General features: G+C 38.0%; 1 protein-coding gene across 4 annotated transcripts in view; it reads right to left on the bottom strand.

Annotated features, from left to right (window-relative positions):
• Positions 1-20956, bottom strand: part of VPS8 (VPS8 subunit of CORVET complex) — a 250636-nt gene that overhangs the window by 79557 nt on the left and 150123 nt on the right. For all 4 annotated transcript variants that reach the window (XM_055307985.1, XM_055307986.1, XM_055307984.1 and 1 more), the window contains 2 exons: positions 20428-20474; positions 4276-4423 (listed from right to left, as the gene is read on the bottom strand). In XM_055307985.1, coding sequence (XP_055163960.1) covers positions 4276-4423; positions 20428-20474 — 195 coding nt within the window. The remainder of the gene's footprint in view (positions 1-4275; positions 4424-20427; positions 20475-20956) is intronic.

Raw genomic sequence — 20956 nt, 5'->3', positions numbered from 1 at the left:
AATAAACTAAGAGTTTCTAGTAAGTAAAAGAAATATCAAACAAGCTAAGAAAATAAATGAAAGAGAGTAAATGCAGAAAACAATACTACTGAAAAGAAACAAAGGAGAAACAGAGTTTAACCCCAACATAGACTCTGAAAAGACGAATAAAGTAAAATAAAATTAGCAATAAGAAAAAAAGGCACAAATAGTTAACATGTTCAAAGTAGATAAACATATGACCCTCTCAAATACAAAGAAAAAATGTTTGATAAAATGCAGTAAAAATTCTTTTTTTTTTTTTTAAGATTTTACTTATTTATTTATGAGAGACACAGAGAGAGGCAGAGACATAGGCAGAGACAAAAGCAGGTTCACTACAGGGAGCCTGATGTGGGACCCAATTCCAGGACCCTGGGATGAAGACCTGAGCCAAAGGCAGACGCTCAACCACTCAGCCACCCAGGTGCCCCAATGCAGTAACAATTCTTAACAAAAACAAAAGACTCTTCACAAATTGAAAATGAAACTTTCTTAATAAAAACTATAAAAATCCTAAAATAAACACTATATTTAATGTAAGATGATAGACACATTGCCTTTTAAATCAGAAACAAGGGGGATCCCTGGGTGGCGCAGCGGTTTGGCGCCTGCCTTTGGCCCAGGGCGCGATCCTGGAGACCCAGGATCGAATCCCACATCGGGCTCCCGGTGCATGGAGCCTGCTTCTCCCTCTGCCTATGTCTCTGCCTCTCTCTCTCTCTCTCTCTGTGACTATCATAAAAAAAAAAATTAAATCAGAAACAAGGCAAGAAGGATGCATACTGTCACTGCTTCTATACAGTAATATATAGCTCCTAGAATCTGATAAGAGAGAAAACAGTGTAAGATTGAAAAGAAAAAAAAGAAAAACTACTTGTCTTGGAAAGTTAGTATTGTCATAAAAAAACTAGAAACTATATGAATGAAGGAAGAATTCAGATTCTTTTTGATACAAAACAATGTACAAAAATTAATAACATGCAGCAGCAATAAAAAAAGACGTCATTTCAAAAACTTTCACATTGGTAAAAAATCTAAGTATCTAGGAACAAATGTAAGAAAACATATACAAGAATCTCATATAACATATAAAAGTTATCGAAACCTCAACTAGAGAGCATAAAAGGCTTTTAAAAAGACAACCAGGTTCCTGAATGTGAAGACTCTACATTGCAAAATGTCAATCTTTTATGAATTCATATATAATAAATTCGATGTACATATTTCAACAAAATCTCATAAGTAGTTTTTTTTTTTTAAAGGAAACTGATTTGATATGGAATAGTAAGAGCCTGAGAACAGACACAGAATTTAAAGAAAAAGAATGAGGGAAGCCTTTTTTTTTTCAAATAATATACCTTATTATAAAGCTATATTAATTAAAATATGTGGTATTGGTATAAGGAAAGATATGACCAAATGAACAGAACAGATCCCACAAATAGAGCCATGTCTATCTGGGAGTTTGGTATACAGCAGTATGGCATTATGAATCAGTGTAAGGATACCAAAATACCACATGGACCACTGGTTATACACAGGGAAAAAAATGTATAAACCCTCCCCTGATCTGTTTACAAAAATAAATTCCAGATGGATTAAAAGCCTAAATGTAAGAAGCTAAACTATAAAACTTACATAAGAGGATATCTTTTATACCATCAAAGTAGAAAACGAAATAAACTCACACACACAAATTTAAACCTTAAAGGAAAAGACTGATAACTTAAAAATAGAAGTCACTAAAAATCAATTTAAAAGATGTGTCACAACAGACTGGAAGAAGGCATCTCCAACACATAAAATCAGCAAAGGATTAGAAATGCAGAAATGAGAATTTCTACAAATTGTTAAGGGCAAAACTTCAGTAGAAAAATGGGCAAATGATATGAACAGATAATTCAGAGAAAAGAAAATCAAGAGAGTCACTGAACATATGGAAAGATGTTCAATGTCACGAATAATCAATGATATCCATCACACTGTCAAAAATTAAGAAGTCTAAAAATGGGGGATCCCTGGGTGGCTCAGCGGTTTAGCGCCTGCCTTTGACCCAGGGTGCGATCCTGGAGTCCCGGGATCGAGTCCTGCATCGGGCTCCCGGCATGGAGCCTGCTTCTCCCTCCTCCTGTGTCTCTGCCTCTCTCTATGTCTATCATGAATAAATAAATAAATCTTAAAAAAAAAGGGGATCCCTGGGTGGCGCATCGGTTTGGCGTCTGCCTTTGGCCCAGGGCGCGATCCTGGAGACCCGGGATCGAATCCCACGTCGGGCTCCCGGTGCATGGAGCCTGCTTCTGTCTCTGCCTCTCTCTCTCTCTCTCTCTCTCTCTCTCTCTCTGTGTGTGTGTGTGACTATCATAAATAAAAAAAAAAATTAAAAAAAAATCTTAAAAAAAAGTCTAAAAATGCTAGAAATCAGCAAAAATGTGGGAAAACTGCAAATACCAAACACTGATAATGAGAATAGAAACAAACAGATCAACTTGGCAGTAACAGTAGAATAAGCTACTCTAAGAATTCCACTTCCAGATAATTACTTAGAGAAACCTCACATGGGCACAGGAGATTGGTACAAAGAAGTATAATGTAGCATTGTTTGTAATGGTAAAGGAATAGAAATAAAACCAACATCTATCAATAGGGAAAGAAACTGGCATATTCATTCAATTGTTATTACTTGACTATTAAAATGAATGAATTAGATCTACATATGTAAATTTGATAAATTAAAACATGTAATGAAAATATTTTTCAATAGGATATGTACTATATGATACTCTTAATACAAATTCTAAAAACATACAAGACTATACCATCCATTTCATAGCTATGTACATCTTATATATATAAGAAAAATAAAAAACATGGATGGGAATGATCCATTTTCCATCTTCAGGTTGGTGGTGACCTCAGGGAGAGAAGGGAACTGACAAATAAAGGGTGATTTCTATAACAAACAACAAAGATCTGAAGCCAGTATGGCAAAATGTGAACATCTATAAAATTGGATTGGTGAGTACATATATATATTTGATATTTTGCACATTTCTATTTTATTTTTTTAAATAATAAATTTATTTTTTATTTGTGTTCAATTTGCCAACATACAGAATAACACCCAGTGCTCATCCTGTCAAGTGCCCACCTCAGTGCCCACCACCCAGTCACCCCCACCCCCCGCCCTCCTCCCCTTCCACCACCCCTAGTTCGTTTCCCAGAGTTAGGAGTCTTCCATGTTCTGTCTCCCTATCTGCACATTTCTATTTTAAATATTTCACAATTTAAAATTTTTAGAGCACTTGGGTGGCTGAGTTAGTCAAGCATCTGCCTTCGGCCTCTGGTCATGATCCCAGGGTCCTGGGATGGAGCCCCACGTGGGGCTCCCTGCTCAGCGGAGGGTCTGCTTCTTCTACTCTTTTGTCCTGCTTGTGATCTCTTTCTCTTTCTCTCAAATAAATAAATAAAATTTTTAAAGTGTGTGAATAGTTCAGGAGCTGGTTCAGAGAATACAGGTTCCTGTCTCATGTGTATTGACAGTAATAGAAAGGAGACAGAATGGTAGTTTAAAAAATTTTAATTCAAGCCTCTTAAGATTAGAATATGTAAAAAAAGATTAGAATATGTATGTGTGTATATGTACACACACGCATCCACACATGTGCACCGTCTTTCTCATTTGGAAACAGGAGAAAACAAGGGAAGGGGTTCAAGGCCATGATTGGGCAAAGGCTATCCACTGCCACAGAGTCTAAGTCTTATGCACAACAGGACTATTTAACCATCAGTGTCTGCAAATAAGACCTTGGTTTTTCCTTTTAATATTTTTATTATATTCCTTCCTCTAGGCTAATTGTGTTGGTTAGCATGTCTGTGAAACCTGATTAATAACAATGATGGACACCGGAAGCAGTTTATCAGAGCAATGGAGACCATGCGCTATGGAGTCAGACAATATGGGTTCAATCCTGGGGGCCATGTACTGTAATATATGTGTGTCCTTGTGCACGTTTAAACTGCTAAATGATTAGGACGGTTTATTGTTGTCTGCTCCACATTTTGGTCTTACCTGGATGGCTTCCTTTTTTTAAAGATTTTATTTATTTATTCATGAGAGACACAGAGAGAGAGAGGCAGAGAGAAAAGAAGGCTCCCTATGAAGAGCCTGATGCGGGACTCATTCCCAGGAACCCAGGATCACGACCTGAGCCAAAGGCAGACGCTCAACCACTGAGCCACCCAGGTGCCCCTTACCTGGATGGTTTCTTCCAGGCGGTAGCACTCAAGGACCTGCAGTGTCTCTATAACCTGGTTTGGGCTGAACTGACATAGCAGCTCAATGAACTGCTCCGTAACACAGGGAGACATCTGCAGCAATTCTTGATTTACATGAATACCTTCCCTGAAAACAAAAACGGCAAGAAAGAAGCATTATTTAACCATATCTATAATTATGGTTACAAGTAAGTATATAAGCCTTGAAACCAAGATTACCTTCTGGTGAGGTAAGTGGTAAATTAAAAGACTCAGTGTTACTTGTTAGGGTAAACCACGTTTTATAACAGAGACAATCTAAATCACAACAGTACTCAGTTTACATTGAATAATAAAGGAAATGATATTCTGTGAAAGCTCCTCCAAATAAATACCAAAGTTGTACTGCTGCTCTAGAAGACACAAAATTAAACAATGATCCATTATTATATTAAACCACCTTCCAGTCTTTACAAATGTCCCCTACTATATACTTCCCTTACAGCACCAATCACATCATGGTGTTAATATTTTACCTTCATCAGAGGTAAATTTTAATTAATATAGCTTTATTATCTTTATTTATCTTTTTTATCTAAAGACTATAAACTCTCAGAGGCTAGGTACCAGGTATCTTCCTACTAATGAATTCCTAAAGCCTGCAACAGTGCCCTGCATGTTGTAAGGGCTAATTATTTAGGTGTTGTTAAAATAAATCTAAAAAATGGACGAGTAGTAGGATACACAATATTTATGTGTTCATTTGTCTACTATATCAGCTATTCAGAAAGCCCATTATTCACAATGTCCACATGAGGCAGAGATACTGGGGTGCCTGGCTGGCTCAGTTGGTAGAGCATGTGACTCTTGATCTTGGGGTTGTGAGTTCAAGTCCCACATTGGGCATAGAGCTGAATTTAAAAAAAAAAAAGCTAGAAAAATAAGAGGATCAGTTTTATCATGGTGGACAATCAACTACCAGTGGCCAAAAGTAACTATTTAGAAAATCAACTACTGCTCATTACAGAATTAAGAATCATCTCTGTAGCTTCAAAAGAAGTCCGTTCCTTCTGAGAGCCCTATCTTCTCTTTATGACTCCTCAACTAAAGCTCCTTATATAAAAAGAATCAGAATAGGGTTAATAAGATACAAAAATGCTTAGGAAACTAGCCTGTCGAAGAAATGTGAAGGCAGATGGTTTAAAGCAACACCTCCCAGCTTTTCTCACATCATGGCACACAGAGAAGGATGGTATTGGTATGGCTCATCAGAGTAAAGTAAGACTGGTCACAGGGAGATATGGCTGCCCCAAGAGCTGAGGGGATGAGTCTCCAGGCACAACTGTAACACATGTGCAACACACCAACAGTCCCAGGCGGGAATCTCTGGACTCCACTGAGATCAATCTGAGGTTAAAAATACTCTACAAATGATGGTAAATAGTACTCCTATTTTTACTCATAAGAAACTTCAGTTACAGAAAGAGGAATTATATTTAGAGATAGGAAATCTTTCCTAAATTAAGAAGAGTCTTGTGACACTCCATTCTGACCAGAGGTTGAGTGATGAACACATTAATTCAGTTCTGCTGCTTGAGGCTGTCAATACTTGCTGATGGGCTAATTCAGTGTGTCCTCAAATTGGCTGTAAATCTCTAAGATCAAGTTTCCTTTCTTTTTTCTTTCTTTTGCATTTCGTAACTGCTTTAACACAGTATCTGCTAAGTAACTGGTTATTCCCTATGTAGACTATCACCTTAGTTCTTCCCAAAAATTATCTTCTGGGAAAGCAGAACTTGAAAATTACCTTTTTAAGTGTTCATGTCCCAACTACACTATAAATTCTGAGCAAAGACTGTGTGGCATTCAATGTCTTCCAGCATTCACACAGTCTTGGCACATAATAAATAAGTACTCAGTAAATATACACTGCATTGAACTGAATTGACTGGCCACAATGTACTGGATTGCTTTCAGAAAAAGGGAACCAAATACAGGATAGAGGGGTGAAAATTACAAGGACAATGACTCCACAGTTAGATTGAGCTACAAATGAATCCTGTCAGAAAGTTCTGCATGGACAAAATAGAAAATGTACATGACAACAAAGGGAAATGATGGTTCTTTATGTAGGATCAAGGTTTTGTCTCAATAGAATACTCAGTAAAAGAAAAAAGGGAATGCTAATCAATGGCCCTTGATGTTAAGATGAGTCAGTGTTCTTTTCAGATGTTTATATCACATTGGTAGGTAGTGTTAATACTTTACCTTCATCAGACTTCTGTTAATATGTCTCATAAATGCAAGACTATGGAGCAAATTAAGACTAGATATAAGCATCTGCCACTGAATCTCAGTGTTTGATTCTTTCTAGAACATTTATTGACAAAACTCTTTGAAAGTACTGAAGATGTGAACATGCATTAAAGCAAGCAAATCTCTCAGACGAATAGATTTTGATGCATTCATTTGTGAGGGAAATAATATGGCTGCTGGGGAAATGATCAGTCAACATCACAATAATAAAAACTTTAATAAATAGAGTAACAATGAATTTACATCCATTTCTGACTGCTGCTTATCAGTCTTACACATAAATACAATTTGTTATATCCATTTCTCAAAGCTACTTGTTACTTTTCTATTAGCTACCTGCTTTGCTACTGCTAACTTTAATGTGTCAAAATTACGTATTTTAGACTTAAACCTTATCTACTCTTTTGGGAATTTCTACTTTAGGAATAGCACTGACTCGGCAGCCTGGGTGGCTCAACGGTTTGGCGCCGCCCTCGGCCCAGGATGTGATCCTGGAGACCCGGGATCAAGTCCCATGTCGGGCTCCCTGCATGGAGCCTGCTTCTCCCTCTGCCTGTGTCTCTGCCTCTCTCTCTTTCTGTGTCTTTCATGAATAAATAAAAAATCTTAAAAAAAAAAAAGAATAGCATTGACTCTAAGATATGGACATTTAAATATATATATAAAAGGTAGAATTTTACAAGGCACACACAACTTTTCTCTTGTCAGCTTTAAAAGAAAGCATATATAGGCCTTGTCAAATACATGCACATACCAATCATGCACAAAAATTCAGGTTGGGGAAAACATCCACCCTTACTCAGGTTGTGAAAATAATTTAAAATTATGATCTTGTACATTTAGCTATTTTTAGGGGAGTATAAACTATGTATCAGTTTTGAATAAGTTACATCATTTAAATGACTCTAAAATTCAAATTTTCATAAAAATATTGATAAAGAAAACAAATGTTGCATGGGGATGATAAAAGTCTGGTCTAGTCTCTCTTCTTCACTCTAAACATTGCACAAAAATAGGCTAGTAGAGACTACTTGAGATTTCTGAGAAAGAGAGTTTCATAATCTCCTTGTAACTTATTTTGACAATTTAGGGCCTTAGCCTAAATCCTGATTGCCTGAATTCCCTGCTCATCTCCATAAATCCAGGTGGTGGCATATTGATGACTTCTTGGTACCTTTTTTTTAAAAAAAATTTTATTTATTTTTTAAAGATTTATTTTAGAGAGAGAGAGAGCAAGAGAGAGCACAAGCTGGGGGTGGGGAGAGAGAGAGAGAAGCAGGATCCTTGCTGAGCTTGACTTCAGCATGCTGGGATGACGACCTGAGCCCAAGGCAGCCCCTTAACTGACTGAGCCACCCAGATGCCCTACTTGGTACCTTTAAGACTGAGAACTCAAATATATCACTCACAACACACAAGAGAAAAGACAATTATTCTCCATGTAGTTTTCATTCTCAAGTTGTTTTACAAAGTCATTGGGCAGAACTTCTAGCTTTCTATATACATTCCATGTTAAAAATGCCACAATGTAGGGAAGCCTGGGTGACTTGTCAGTTAAGCATCCAACTCTAGATTTTGGCTCAGGTTACGATCTCGGAGTTGTGAGACTGAGTCCCGTATCGCGCTTTGCACTGGGCATGGAGCCTGCTTGGGATTCCCTCTCCTCCTCTTTCTGCCCCTCCTCCATTAAAAAAAAAAAAGCCAGAATGGGCAAACCCATACATAGAACATTATGTCATATGGTACAAGTATGGCATTTCTAATCAGATACATTGATCGAGAACTGAAGTTGGTCAGTTGGTACCTTTGGATAAGGGTTTGTTAAAAGGCAAAGTTAAATCATAGCTCATCCTTGCCACTTGATCAGAAGTCGAACTCCAATAAAAAATACAATAAATAAATAAATACATAAATAATAAAATTCAGATAAAAAAAGAAGTCTTCATGCACTTGTTGGTATTTTAGATAAAAGCTAAGATAGAAGCAAAATCAAATATAACAAAAAAAAGGATCTAATTTGCCCATATAGTATAATAACTGTATGAATTGTGTATGTAATGCATATGTAGATGTGCATAGAACTGTTGACAAAAAAAAAAGAGAATGAAAGTGCACAATGTTAATTTCAATGATGACAGGATTTCTGGGTATTGATTTATTTTTATTTTTTGCTTGAGTATAATTGACACATAATGTTACAGTAGTTTCATGTGCACAACATAATGATTTGACAAGTTTATATATTATGTTCACCCCAGGTGTAGCTACCATCTGCCCCAATACATTGCTATTAAAATATCATAGACTATAAAAAAGAAAAAAGCCACAATGTAATCCCATGTAATTTGAACAAAAACAGTGAATACTCCAATCTGCCCAAAAAGCACTTTAAGTGTGATTATTAAAGGTAGCAAGGACAATACCTCCAAAATGTATATGGAACTGTACCAATAGCAATGTCCCACAAACTGGATGGAAACCTGTCCTGTCACAAGAAAGTATGTAGTAGCACAGATCTCCCGGATAGCCCTCGACATCCTGCAGAACTCCAGCATCCCTCCCACAGAACAGCCGCACTCCCTTCTCACACCAAAGCGGACAAGTGCACCATTCTCACAGCAAAGATTCTGCTACATCAAATCAATGTAATAGCAGACGTAAGCCACATCTCCAGGGGGGCTTGTTCACTCTCCATTTCCCCAGTCTCAAGTGTCAAAATGTCCTCCCCAAATCTTAATAGAATTGTTATTATCTCTGATAGTCACAAAAAAAGAAACCGAATTGTTTTGAATGTTCTCCTACATAAGCAGAAAAATGGCTTTTATAAGCTAACAGAAATAAGAGCCTAATGATTTTCATAGGAAATTAATTTAGCTCCATAACCTTATCAAGTACAAAGAGTATCTGGGTCATTCCAATGCTGTACAGACTTCAATTAAAAACTCAAAAACTTACAGGGTAAGCTAAAACAATTTTTAAAAAATACCACTATTAATAATGGTAATGAGAAGAACTCTGAGGTTATTTGCAGTGTGCATCTTTTTCCCACGGCAAAGCTCTCCTTAACACTAAAATCTGCCAGTAATCCTACTAGCAAGAATTGTCTTGATAGGCCTAAGTCAAAGAAAGGCTGGATAGGGGGATGCCAGGGTGGCTCAGGGGTTGAGCATCTGCCTTCGGCCCAGGGTGTGATCCCAGGGTCCTGGGATCGAGTGCCGCATCGGGCTCCCTGCATGAAGCCTGCTTCTCCCTCTGCCTGTGTCTCTGCCTCTCTCTGTATCTCTCATGAATCAATAAATAAAATCTTTAAAAAAAAAGTAAGGCTGGATAGTTACACGTCCTGCCACCTCAGCATAATACCTAAATTGAGGCATTTTCAGGTCTGGATGAGACATGTGATACCATTCCCTCCCCAAAGTGATGGATGGAACTGGAGAAAAAAAGGTGCAGTTTTGTGACCCCACCACAGAAATATTCTTTAAACTGTTCTCAGAAACAGTTTTGAACTGATGCTGGGTCAGACTACTATAAATTTAAAATGATATCCACATATAATTCTGAACATACAGAGAACGAAGATGTTTAGTTTCTGGTCTGGCATGTAAAGAGCTTGAAAGTTAACACTTACATCCTCACAGGAAAAATGCCAAACAAACCAAAAATCAACAGCTCCTCTTTGCTCTACCTGAGAGCTGAGGTCATGGGGCAAAATGTTATCCCTAAATGGGAGAGCAACAGACAGGTAGATATAAATAATCACAGCATACTGGAGTGGAAGCCAGGAGCAGAAACCACTGCTTCTGGAGCCAGTACTGGAATAGGAAAACTTAAACTGTAAATTACAAAATGCCAGAGATTCGGTGTGGACAAACTTAAGAGTTAAATATTCTAGGTCGCCAAGTCTTGGGGTGCGGGTTCCCCCACTTTCAAGAATTTTATCTCAAGGAGCCACCAAGTTCTCATAGTGAAGATTGGAGAAAAATCCAGCCATGCTTCCAGTAGCAAAGAGAAGAAAAGTGGCCATTTAAAAATACATCCAGAGCATTTTGTTCTTCTTAACAAGACCTGCTGTTACGGACTTATGTCTCCTGTAAATTCATATGCTGAAGTCCTAACTCCCAGGATCTCACAATGTGACTTGCTTTGGAAACACCAAGTTTGTTGATGTAATTAATTAAGTTAGGATGAGGTTATACTGGAGTAGGGTGGACTCATAATCCAACATAACCTGCATCCTTAAAAGAGGGGAAATTGAGACACAATCCTACATACGGGGAGAATGCATGTGAAAATGAAGCCTGGGGGATCCCTGGGTGGCTTAGCAGTTTAGCACCTACCTTTGGCCCAGAGCGTGATCCTGGGGTGCTGGAATCGAGTCCTGCATCGAGCTCCCTGCATGGAGCCTGCTTCTCCCTCTGCCTGTGTCTCTGCCTCTCTCTCTCTCTCTCTCTTTCTCTCTCTCTCATGAATAAATAAATAAAATCTTTAAAAAAAATAAAGAAAATGAAGCCTGAAATCAGGGTGATGCTTCTGCAAGCTGAGAAATGACAAAGACTGCCAGCAAATCTTCAGAAGCTAGAGGAGAAACATGGAACAGTCTCTTTCTCACAGCCACAATCCTGTCAACACTTGATCTTAGAGTTCTCATCCCTAAAACTGAGACAATAAATTTCTGTTATTTAAGCCACACAGTTGTGGTGCTTTGTTAAGGCAGCCCTAGCAAACTAATACAACTGCTTTCCAGGAAAACTATTTTACCAGAGCTTAAACAAGCTGAGGGAAGAGAAATAACCCAAGTCGAGCCCTTTCTAGCCTTCCTGTCTCACTTAAAGGGCAAAGGGGCTACTGAGAGGTACTTGGGAGGGTCACTACCCAGACATACAACTCACCAAAAGAGTGAACACTAATCACAGGACTATAGAATGTCTCCCCTTTACCATACCTCACCACCCCATCAACAAAGCATGCCTGTATGATAATATAGAAATATAACTGAAGAACTACACAGCTCAGACTTTAGGAAAAGCCGCTGGGGAAATCCAAAGACAACCAGGGAGACAAAAACAAGGACGTTCAAGGAACTTTCACCCTCAAACTATAGCTATAGCACACAATAAGTTTAGCCTCACTCCTAGCCAAATAAAAAGTCACACCAAGGACCTATTTGCCTCAGTTTACAGTACTTCATTTTGAACTTTCAATAAAAAGATACAAGATATCCTAAAAAAAACAAAAAAGGATACAGTCTGAAGAGACTCAGCAAGCATCAGAGCCAAACTCAAATATGGCAGAGACAGGATTTAAAACAACTATGATTAATATGCCGAGGGCTGTAAAGGAAAAAGCAACAACATGTAAGAACAGATGGGTAAAGTAAGCAGAGAAATGGAAACTCTAAGAAAGAATCAAAAGAAAATGCTAGAAATGAAAAACACTGAATAAAATAAAGAATGCCTTAGATGGCTTCATCAACAGTCTGGACACAGCAGAGAAAGAATCAGTGAGCTTCAAGGTATGCCAGTAACACATCAATAGAAATTTCCAAACTGAAATATTGTGGGAAAGCAAGACCCCTCTCTGTGTCTCTCATGAATAAATAAATAAAAAGAATAAAGGGGCAGCCTGGGTGGCTCAGCGGTTTAGCACCTGCCTTCGGCCCAGGGCATGATCCTGGAGACCCAGGATCGAGTCCCACATCGGGCTCCCTCATGGAGCCTGCTTCTCCCTCTGCCTGTGTCTCTGCCTGCCCCTCTCTCTCTCTCTCTCTCTCTCATGAATAAATAAATCTTTAAAATAATAATAAATAAATAAATAATAATAATAAAAAAGAGCAAGACCTCAGCAGATAAAAGAAACCATAAGAACCAGGACATGGGTAAATGGCAATAGCTTTATGCATATGGCCAAAGCCAATTATTCCCACCATCGGTCAGTAATGAAAACAATACATGTTGAAAACAGCAATGATGTAGTTAGCCAGGCCTACTGAGGTCAGTTCCCCCATCCTCCACAGCCCCCTAGTTAATGTTTCTATGAAACCTGTGTAGATAGTCACCTATGAAGTTCCCTACTGCCCCCTCTCATGATTGGTTTTCTTGAGTTGTTTTTCCTCCCTTTTTCCCCACTTACTTCATGTTCTACGATAATAAAACCAATAGCCAACCCAGATTCAGGGTTTCACCTTGGCACCTGTACTTCTTGGTAGTGCCTGATGGTGAAGCCCCTTCAGAATCTGAAGTATCTGTTCCAAGATACTGGATTCTGAGTAATCATTTCATCTCTCATTGGAATATGCCATGTGGCAAAATACAAAGGAAAAAAAAAAACCACCCTGGGGATGGGGGGAGCCCAGAATAGAATATCCAAAAACTGTGGGACAAATATAACACCAAAAGGAGAAGAGAAAATGGGACAGAAGAAATATTTGCAGCAATAATGACTGAGAATTTCCCCTAAAGTAATGACAAATATCAAACTACAGATCCAGGAAGCTCAGAGAACACCAAACAGGATAAACAGCAAAAATCTCCACCTAGGCATATCATACTCCAACTGCAGAAAATCAAAGACAAAGAGAAAATCTTAAAAGAAGTCAGAGGGAAGGAAAACAGCTTACTTATAAAGGAAGACTGATAAGAATCACACCAGACTTCTCTCCATAAACCATGCAAGCAAGAAGAGAGGAAAGGGAAGTATTTAAAGTGTTGGAAGAAAAAAACCACCAACCTAGACTTCTGTATCCAGCAAATTATCTCTCAAAAGTGAAGGAGAAATACTTTCTGAGACAAACAAAAATTGTGAGAATCAGTACACCTGCCTTTCAAGGAATGTTAGAAGTTCTTCAAAAGTAAGAAAAATGATAGTTAATTAGTAGTTCTTTGCTTTTGTTTCCCTTGCCTCCAGGGACACGTCTCGTAAGAAGTTGCTATGGCCAAGGTCAGAGGTTGCTGCTTGTGTTCTCCTCTAGAATTTTGATGGTTTTCTGTCTCACATTTAGGTCTTTCATACATCTTGAATTTATTTTTGTGTATGGTGTAAGAAAGTGCTCTAGTTTCATTCTTCTGTGAGTTGCTGTCCAGTTTTCCCAACACCATTTGTTGAAGAGAATGTTTTTCTTTTTTTTCTTTTATTCATTTGTTGAAGACTGGTTGACCATCCTGTTTGTGGGTCCATTTCTGGGTTCTCTATTCTGTTCCATTGATATATGTTTCTGGGTTTTTTCTTTTTTCTTTTGTGCCACTACCATACTGTCTTGATGATTACATCTTTGTAATATAGCTTGAAGTCTAGAATTGTGATGTCTCCAGATTTGGTTTTCTTTTTCAACATTACTTTGACTGTTTGGGGTCTTTTCTGCTTCCATGAAAATTTTAGAATTATTTATTCGAGCTCTGTGAAAAAATGCTAGTGTTATTTTGATAGGACTGCTTTAAACGTGTAGACTGCTTTGGGTAGTATAGACATTTTAACAAGACTTGTTCTTCTAAAACAGGAGCATGGAATGTTTTTCCTTTTTTTTTTTTTTTTTGTCTTCTTCAATTCCTCTTATAAGTGTTCTATAGTTTTCAGGATACAGATCTTTTACCTCTTTGGTTAGGTTTATTCCTAGGTATCTTATGCTTTTTGGTGCAACTATAAATGGGATCAATTCCTTGATTCTCTTTCTGCTGCTTCATTATTGGTATAAGAAATGCTGAATTCATGCATCAGTTCTAGCAATTTTTTGGTGAAGTCTTTTAGGTTTTCTACATACAGTATCACATCTGAGAAGAGTAAAAGTTTGACTTCTTCCTTGCTGCTGTATACGCCTTTCATTTCTTTTTGTTGTCTGACTGTTGAGGCTAGGACTTACCGTACTCTGTTGAAAAACAGTGGTGAGAATGGATATCCCTGTCATCTCCTGACCTTAGGGGAAAAACTCAATTTTTCCCCACTGAGGATGCTATTAGCTGTGGGTCTTTCATATATGGCCTTTATTCCCCCAGCCTTATTTTAAAACAGCTTTTTCACTATGTAAATGCTAATATGAGTATTTTAATATTAACTACTTTTTTCGTTCATTGCATTTCCTTAAACATTTTCCAAAAGTGAATCACTAGATCAAAGCATAGGTATAACTTTAGAGGTCTTAATCACACACACACACACACACACACACACACGCACGCACACACACACACTACATACTTTAAGTTGCTCTCAAGAAAACAAAGTGGAGGGCAGCCTGGGTGGCTCAGCGGTTTGGCACCGCCTTTAGCCCAGGGTATGATTCTGGAGTCCCGCAATTGAGTTCCATGTCGGGTTCCCTGCATGTAGCCTGCTTCTCCCTCTGCCTGTGTCTCTGTCTCTCTGTATATATATTATAATTTCTCACGAATAAATAATTTAAAAAAAAGACAAAGTAGACTATGAAGGAGGAACACACATGCAAAGAGAGCAATGATAACATGTAGTGCCTCCTCTGCACAAACAGGTCAATACTGCTGAGGAATAAAGCAAAGAGAAATGGGAGAAAGGAAGAAAATGAACCTGGATAGACAGGCCTTGAATCACATCAAGGAAGGCCATGAGGAGTTGTGTTTTGCTTTGGATAAGAGAGCAGAAAGAACTCTGAGAAGGAGAACTTTGCCGGTTTTAAAAATGGAAGGAGAAGAACCAGGAAGGCTGGTTAGGAAGCCTGCAAGAGGGATCAGGAGAGAGATACTGTGTGCCTGAACCAGAGGAGTAGGGAACAGAAGAGAGGACTCCTATATATATACAGGAGCTATCCAAAAAAAGTTGGGGTCATAACTGATTCTGTATGGTATGGCTGAGAAAGTGGAGTAGGTAAAGCAAAGTGAAGAATACATCATCACTCTCAGAATTTTATTAAAGACACTTAAACGTAATTTCCTGCTTACTTCTCTATTTCCTCCATTAGAATGTAAATTCCCTCAAGGCAGGGCCCCATCCTATTCACTATTTCATCTTCCATGCCTGTCAGAGTGCTTAGCATACTATAGTTACTCAGTAAACTGTTAAATGAAAATAAATGGGCAGATAATGCCATTTCAACCTCAAGTATAGTACTTAAAAGACAGCAATTTCATTATAAAGATGTAATCAATAAAGAAATAAACAAGTGTAAGCTATTTTCTTGCTATCAACCATCTATCTATCTATCTATCTATCTATCTATCTATCTATCTATCTATCTAAAGGGTCTAGAGATTAGGAAATGATATGTTTTAAAAGGTTAAATCTGAGCTTCTGGCAAAGTACTAACCAAAAACACTGAAGGGTTTAGAACAAGTCTCATCAAAATATGTCACTTTGGCATATGGACTATTTTGAGCTAAAGGCAATTAAGACCCTGTGAGCTCAAGAGAAATCTTTCCCCTCCAATTAACTACCTAAAAGAATCTAAAGTGGGAGTCTTTCCCAAAGTAAGAGTTATTATCAGAGATAAATTTCATCTGAGTGGCCCATCTGTATGGCCAGGCAAAAATCTAAATACTGAACATCTGCTCTTCTTGCCCTGTAAATTGCCCTCCTCCTCTCTGAAATCCTAGGCCCCTATCCCATTCCTTAGCTCAGGATGGCATATATATCTTATTTTACCTTTCTGTCTTTGAAACTCTCACGTACATGGGGTTTTCATATACATGAAATTAAATTTGATTTTCTCCTGTTATTCTGACTCATATCAATTTTATTCTTCGTCTAGCCAGAAGAACCTTTGAAGGGTAGAGGAAAATTTATCCTAACAATAGGATTATCTGGTGGTAAGCCTGGACAAGCTGATAGGCACTAACAGAAGTAGAAATGAATTTTTCTATGTCAAACTTCATGAATGGAATATTCTAAATTTTTAAAAGACGTATTCACTTGAAAGGTGGTAGCATGTGTGCATATGGGGTAGGGGGAGCTGAGGGAGGAAGAGAATCTCAGCAGACTCTCTACTGAGCGTGGAGCCCAACACAGGGGCTCAATCTCACAATCCTGAGATCCTGACCTGATCTAAAATCAAGAGTCAGATGCTTTTGCAACCAAGGGGAGGAGTGTGGGGGGATGGGGTGACTGGAGTGATGGGCACAAGGAGGGCACTTGATGGGATGAGCACTGGGTATTATACTATATGTTGGCAAATTGAACTGAAATTAAACATTTTTTTAAATTAAAAAAGAGATGCTTAACCTATTAAGCACCCAGGTGCCCCCATAATGATCTAATTTTTTATTTAATTGTGAAATATGCTATTTTAACAAAGAGTGTCAATATCTTAAAATGTCCTTTCAAAATTATCCACAGAAACACTGACAAATTCAACTTAAATCCAATGTATAACCATTTCCATAATCTATGTTTTGCTCCTTGGCAAAGCTACTCATTTTCTTAGCAACACTCAAGTTTTACTTTATTTTGATTAAAGATTAGAAATACAATGTGACTTTTATGTGTTCTTTTTTTTCCTACAAGAAAATCAGACCACATATTTCAGAGGCCTCCAGGACATGGTTAACAAAGGCTAAATCGACATTACCAAGAGAAGTGTACTGGGGAAAATACTGTGAATATAAATATACTTGCACATTTTCTTTATTCCTTATGCAGCTCATTGCCCCACAAAAGCCATCAGTGTCCTTTTCTATTATTCTTCAAGCATCTCCACTCCACAAAAGGCCTACATCTGGATGTAAATATATCAGGAGAACTCCCATGAGAATTCTTGGCCTGGCAGGAGTGCACACAGGGAGTGGGGGAAGGATGGGTCTTATGTAGCAGATGTCCCAAAGAAGGGAATTGGAAGAGAATGCAAATCCGTTCTCTCCCAAGCTGTTGGCCTCAATTCAGGCAAGTAATTTGCTTCTGTAGGATTAACTCCCCCGCCAAAAACTATCTAATCTTTCTATGTACAGATGCCACCAATATCTTTGTAGGTCAATTAATTCTACTGAGGACATTATTTACATAGCAAAGATAACAAAGAAATCGAACAAAGACAATAGAGAAATATACTTAAAAATTCAACTAGATGATTTGTCCCTTTAAAAATGCTATTGACAAAACAAAAGGCTACCTCCCTCAAAAACAACTCAATGAATACTGGTAAATGTTAAATCAAATATGCATAAACTACATACATATATATACATATATATATGTGTGTGTGTATATATATATATATATATAGATAGATAGATAGATAGATAGATCCTATTAACTCAGATTTTGTGGGCAAAAGTAAAAAAAAAAAAGTAATATTCTGACATGACACACATATACAGTCTCCATCTGAAAACGACGGTTTTCTTTCATTTTCCTTACTTGCCAGAACACTGCTAAAAGAACTTCATGAGTGGTTGGGGGAGAACCTGGTTGTTTAAAAAAAAAAAAAAAATCAAATGCTTAAGAACAGAATGGGAAGAATCAAAGGCAAAAATAGTCTCCCCTGTCTGCCAGTGAAAACTGCCAGGCAGGCCCAGTCTACCTATTCTTGCTGTTCTTTTTCCTCTAAGTGTGTCTTTTCCATATTCCCTTGTTTCCCAGAACCTGACAAGACTCTAATCCCTTTTTTATCAGATTAGTCAAAAAGAATTCTTATTTAAAAAGGCTAAAATGTGTTGGGAAATCAGTCATTCAGAGCGATGACTGCATTTATATTACCTAATACTGGTATCTTTTTATTTATAAAAAATAAGATTTGGCCAGTATCATCTTCTGTATTTTATTACATGTGAGAAAGAGCCAAGCACAAAGCTGAATTTCCTCTGTCCTTCTAGCTTGAGTCCCACCAGATAGGACGGTTGGGGAAAAAGGACTTGATCAAATAAATTACCCTAAGGGAAGAGGCTCTAGGTCCTAGTGATGTGAGGAACAAAGGAAAAAAGTAAGTGTGGATAAAACTGAATTTCCTTATAACCTGCAGCCCACTGGCAGATACTTGAGGCAAGGCAGGATAAAACATTCCTCCAGGAACTCCCAAAAGGGAAAGACAATCTTAGCTTGACAATAGCTAGGCCTCCAGCATCCTGTGAGTCTTCATTAGCATATGGAAACCCTTTTGGAAACTTCCCTTGTCTTTACCTTCCTCAACACCAGAATATATAATCAGATGCTCTCACAATCCCAGGGCAGCCCTTTCTGCTCAGGGGTCCTGTCCCATGCTATAAAAACACCTTTTTGCACCAAAGACATCTCAAGAATTCTTTCTTGACTATTGGCTTCTAACCTCAACATTTTCACATCATTAGGAGAATGGATGTGCCACAAGGGAGGAACAGGAGGAACTGTGCCACAAAGAGAAAGGGGTGTACAGGTCACAAAGAAAGGGCTGGGGCTGAGGCTGGGTGCCTCCTTCCTCAGTCTACTCAGCACCTCCCATCTTCTTTTACATCTCTGTCCCCAGCTCTCTCCACCCTTTCCCCACCAACACCCAACTGATCTAAGACGTTCCTATCAGTTAACTACAAATGACCTTGGCCCAAACTGGCTCTGCGGGAGAGACAAATGATCCATAGAAATTTAAAAAAAAAAAAAAAAAAAAAAGTTATCTAGCCTCAGTGATATTCTAAGAACAGGAAATTAAAACACAGATGATGTGAAGATGTTCTGAACAGTGGTGCTGGGGTATGTAGTCAGATTGCCTTTCTAAACATCTGCATGTGCATGTTTCTAAACATCCACATCTGGATGACTGAATTTAAATGCAGCCTGGCCTGCTCTAGATTTAAATGACTGAGATTTCAAAAAATTATTACAATCAACAAGACTACTGGCATTGTGGTATGTAAAAATAGCACAGAATCCTGGAATAACCCAAACTGAGATGATCATTAAGTAACTAAATGACTGTTTTCAGCAGCTAGTGTACACCATAAAGCACCATAAAAGTTTGTACGTCTGATGGGAAAGCTATGTCATACTGGAACATTACCCTTACACCACCGATGCTTAACTCAGTACACATCAAAAATATCCCCACCTACAATGGTTCTGTGGGTTTGGGCCCAGATGTCTGTATTTTTACAAGTTTCTAAGGTGATTCTGACACATACTTCCAGTTAGGACAGAGTGACTGTCTTAGAGGATGTTAAATATTATTCCACTCAACTCCCAATTAGTCCACTTAGTCACAGCAAAATGTTAACATCTCTCACACAGAGCTGCTCTACTTACAAATCCATTACTAATCTTATCTCCCTGGGTTAATTTTCATGTGATGAGTACCACAGTAGCACTTAAAAAAAAAATATTAAACTTTCCTTCTCACACCACCACAAGGAGTTATTTAAAATTAACACTTCAAATGAGGATTTAAGAGGTAATAAATTTAGAGGTGAACTGGGAACTAGGGGTTTATTTTGAAAGTAAAACTATCAATCCACAGTATGGAATAAAGAACAGGAAATAGTGATGTTAGGATAGAAAGGGGAAGCCAGATGGTCATCAGATTCTTCCTGAACCATGTCTTCACGGCATCACTTCATTATTTTTTTTTACAATGATAACAACTCACCATGTATGCCCATGTTCAAATGAAAAGTACTCCCTCAAGATATAATCTATTTTCATCAGATGTTTTGGAATAGTTTATGAAACTGTCAAACTAACATTAAATATCAAAAGTCGATTATACTATTCAGATAAAAATGAGCCAGTTTCCTTTCTTCTTTTTTTTAGGGGAGATGGGGAATAGGGAGAGGCAGAGAGAGTTCATGACCTGAGCCAAAATCAAGAGTTGGACACTTAACCGATTGAGTCACCATGCGTTCCACAATGGGCCAGTATTCTTAACCTCAATTTATTTTCTTTAATTTTCATCTATCTAGAATAAAAACAAATTTATTAACATACCTTGGGTCAAGAAGACTCCTCAAAAATTTGAAAAGCAAAACTTGGTTCTGAATAGAAAAACAATAAAAAAAAATTAAACAAATTCTTCAAACTATGCCATGGTAAAGAACAACTCTAGAAAATCCCTTTTAAGTCTATGTACAGATCTAAGAAATTCTAAAGAGTCATTTGGAGGTCATTTCCTCTCAGTAATTGAAATCACCGTCACACATTCCATTTTGAGTGCAGAAGAAACACAAATGCATTGTTACTGTCAAAAAAATAAAAGCCCTATACTAAGACACATCCTTAGCGGTTCTCAGCACTAGGACCTTGGGAAAGGCAGGTGCTCTGAACTGCTGTGCTGACAGTGAGTTCTAGCTACACTGAGGGGTTCACACTGCCTCACCTGGTCCGCTTTTTTGTGACAATAGCCTATTGTGAGATAATCTAAGTAGAGTGGGAGTTTGAGACACAAACAGCAACCACCACCAAAAAAGCTCATTAACTTCTGTAATCAACTACAGAAGAGACGTCACACTGCAACATT

This window comes from Nyctereutes procyonoides, unplaced genomic scaffold (assembly GCF_905146905.1).
Source record: "Nyctereutes procyonoides isolate TBG_1078 unplaced genomic scaffold, NYPRO_anot_genome, whole genome shotgun sequence".
NCBI classification, from domain to species: domain Eukaryota; kingdom Metazoa; phylum Chordata; class Mammalia; order Carnivora; family Canidae; genus Nyctereutes; species Nyctereutes procyonoides.
This window is presented reverse-complemented; position numbering and strand designations above follow the sequence as displayed.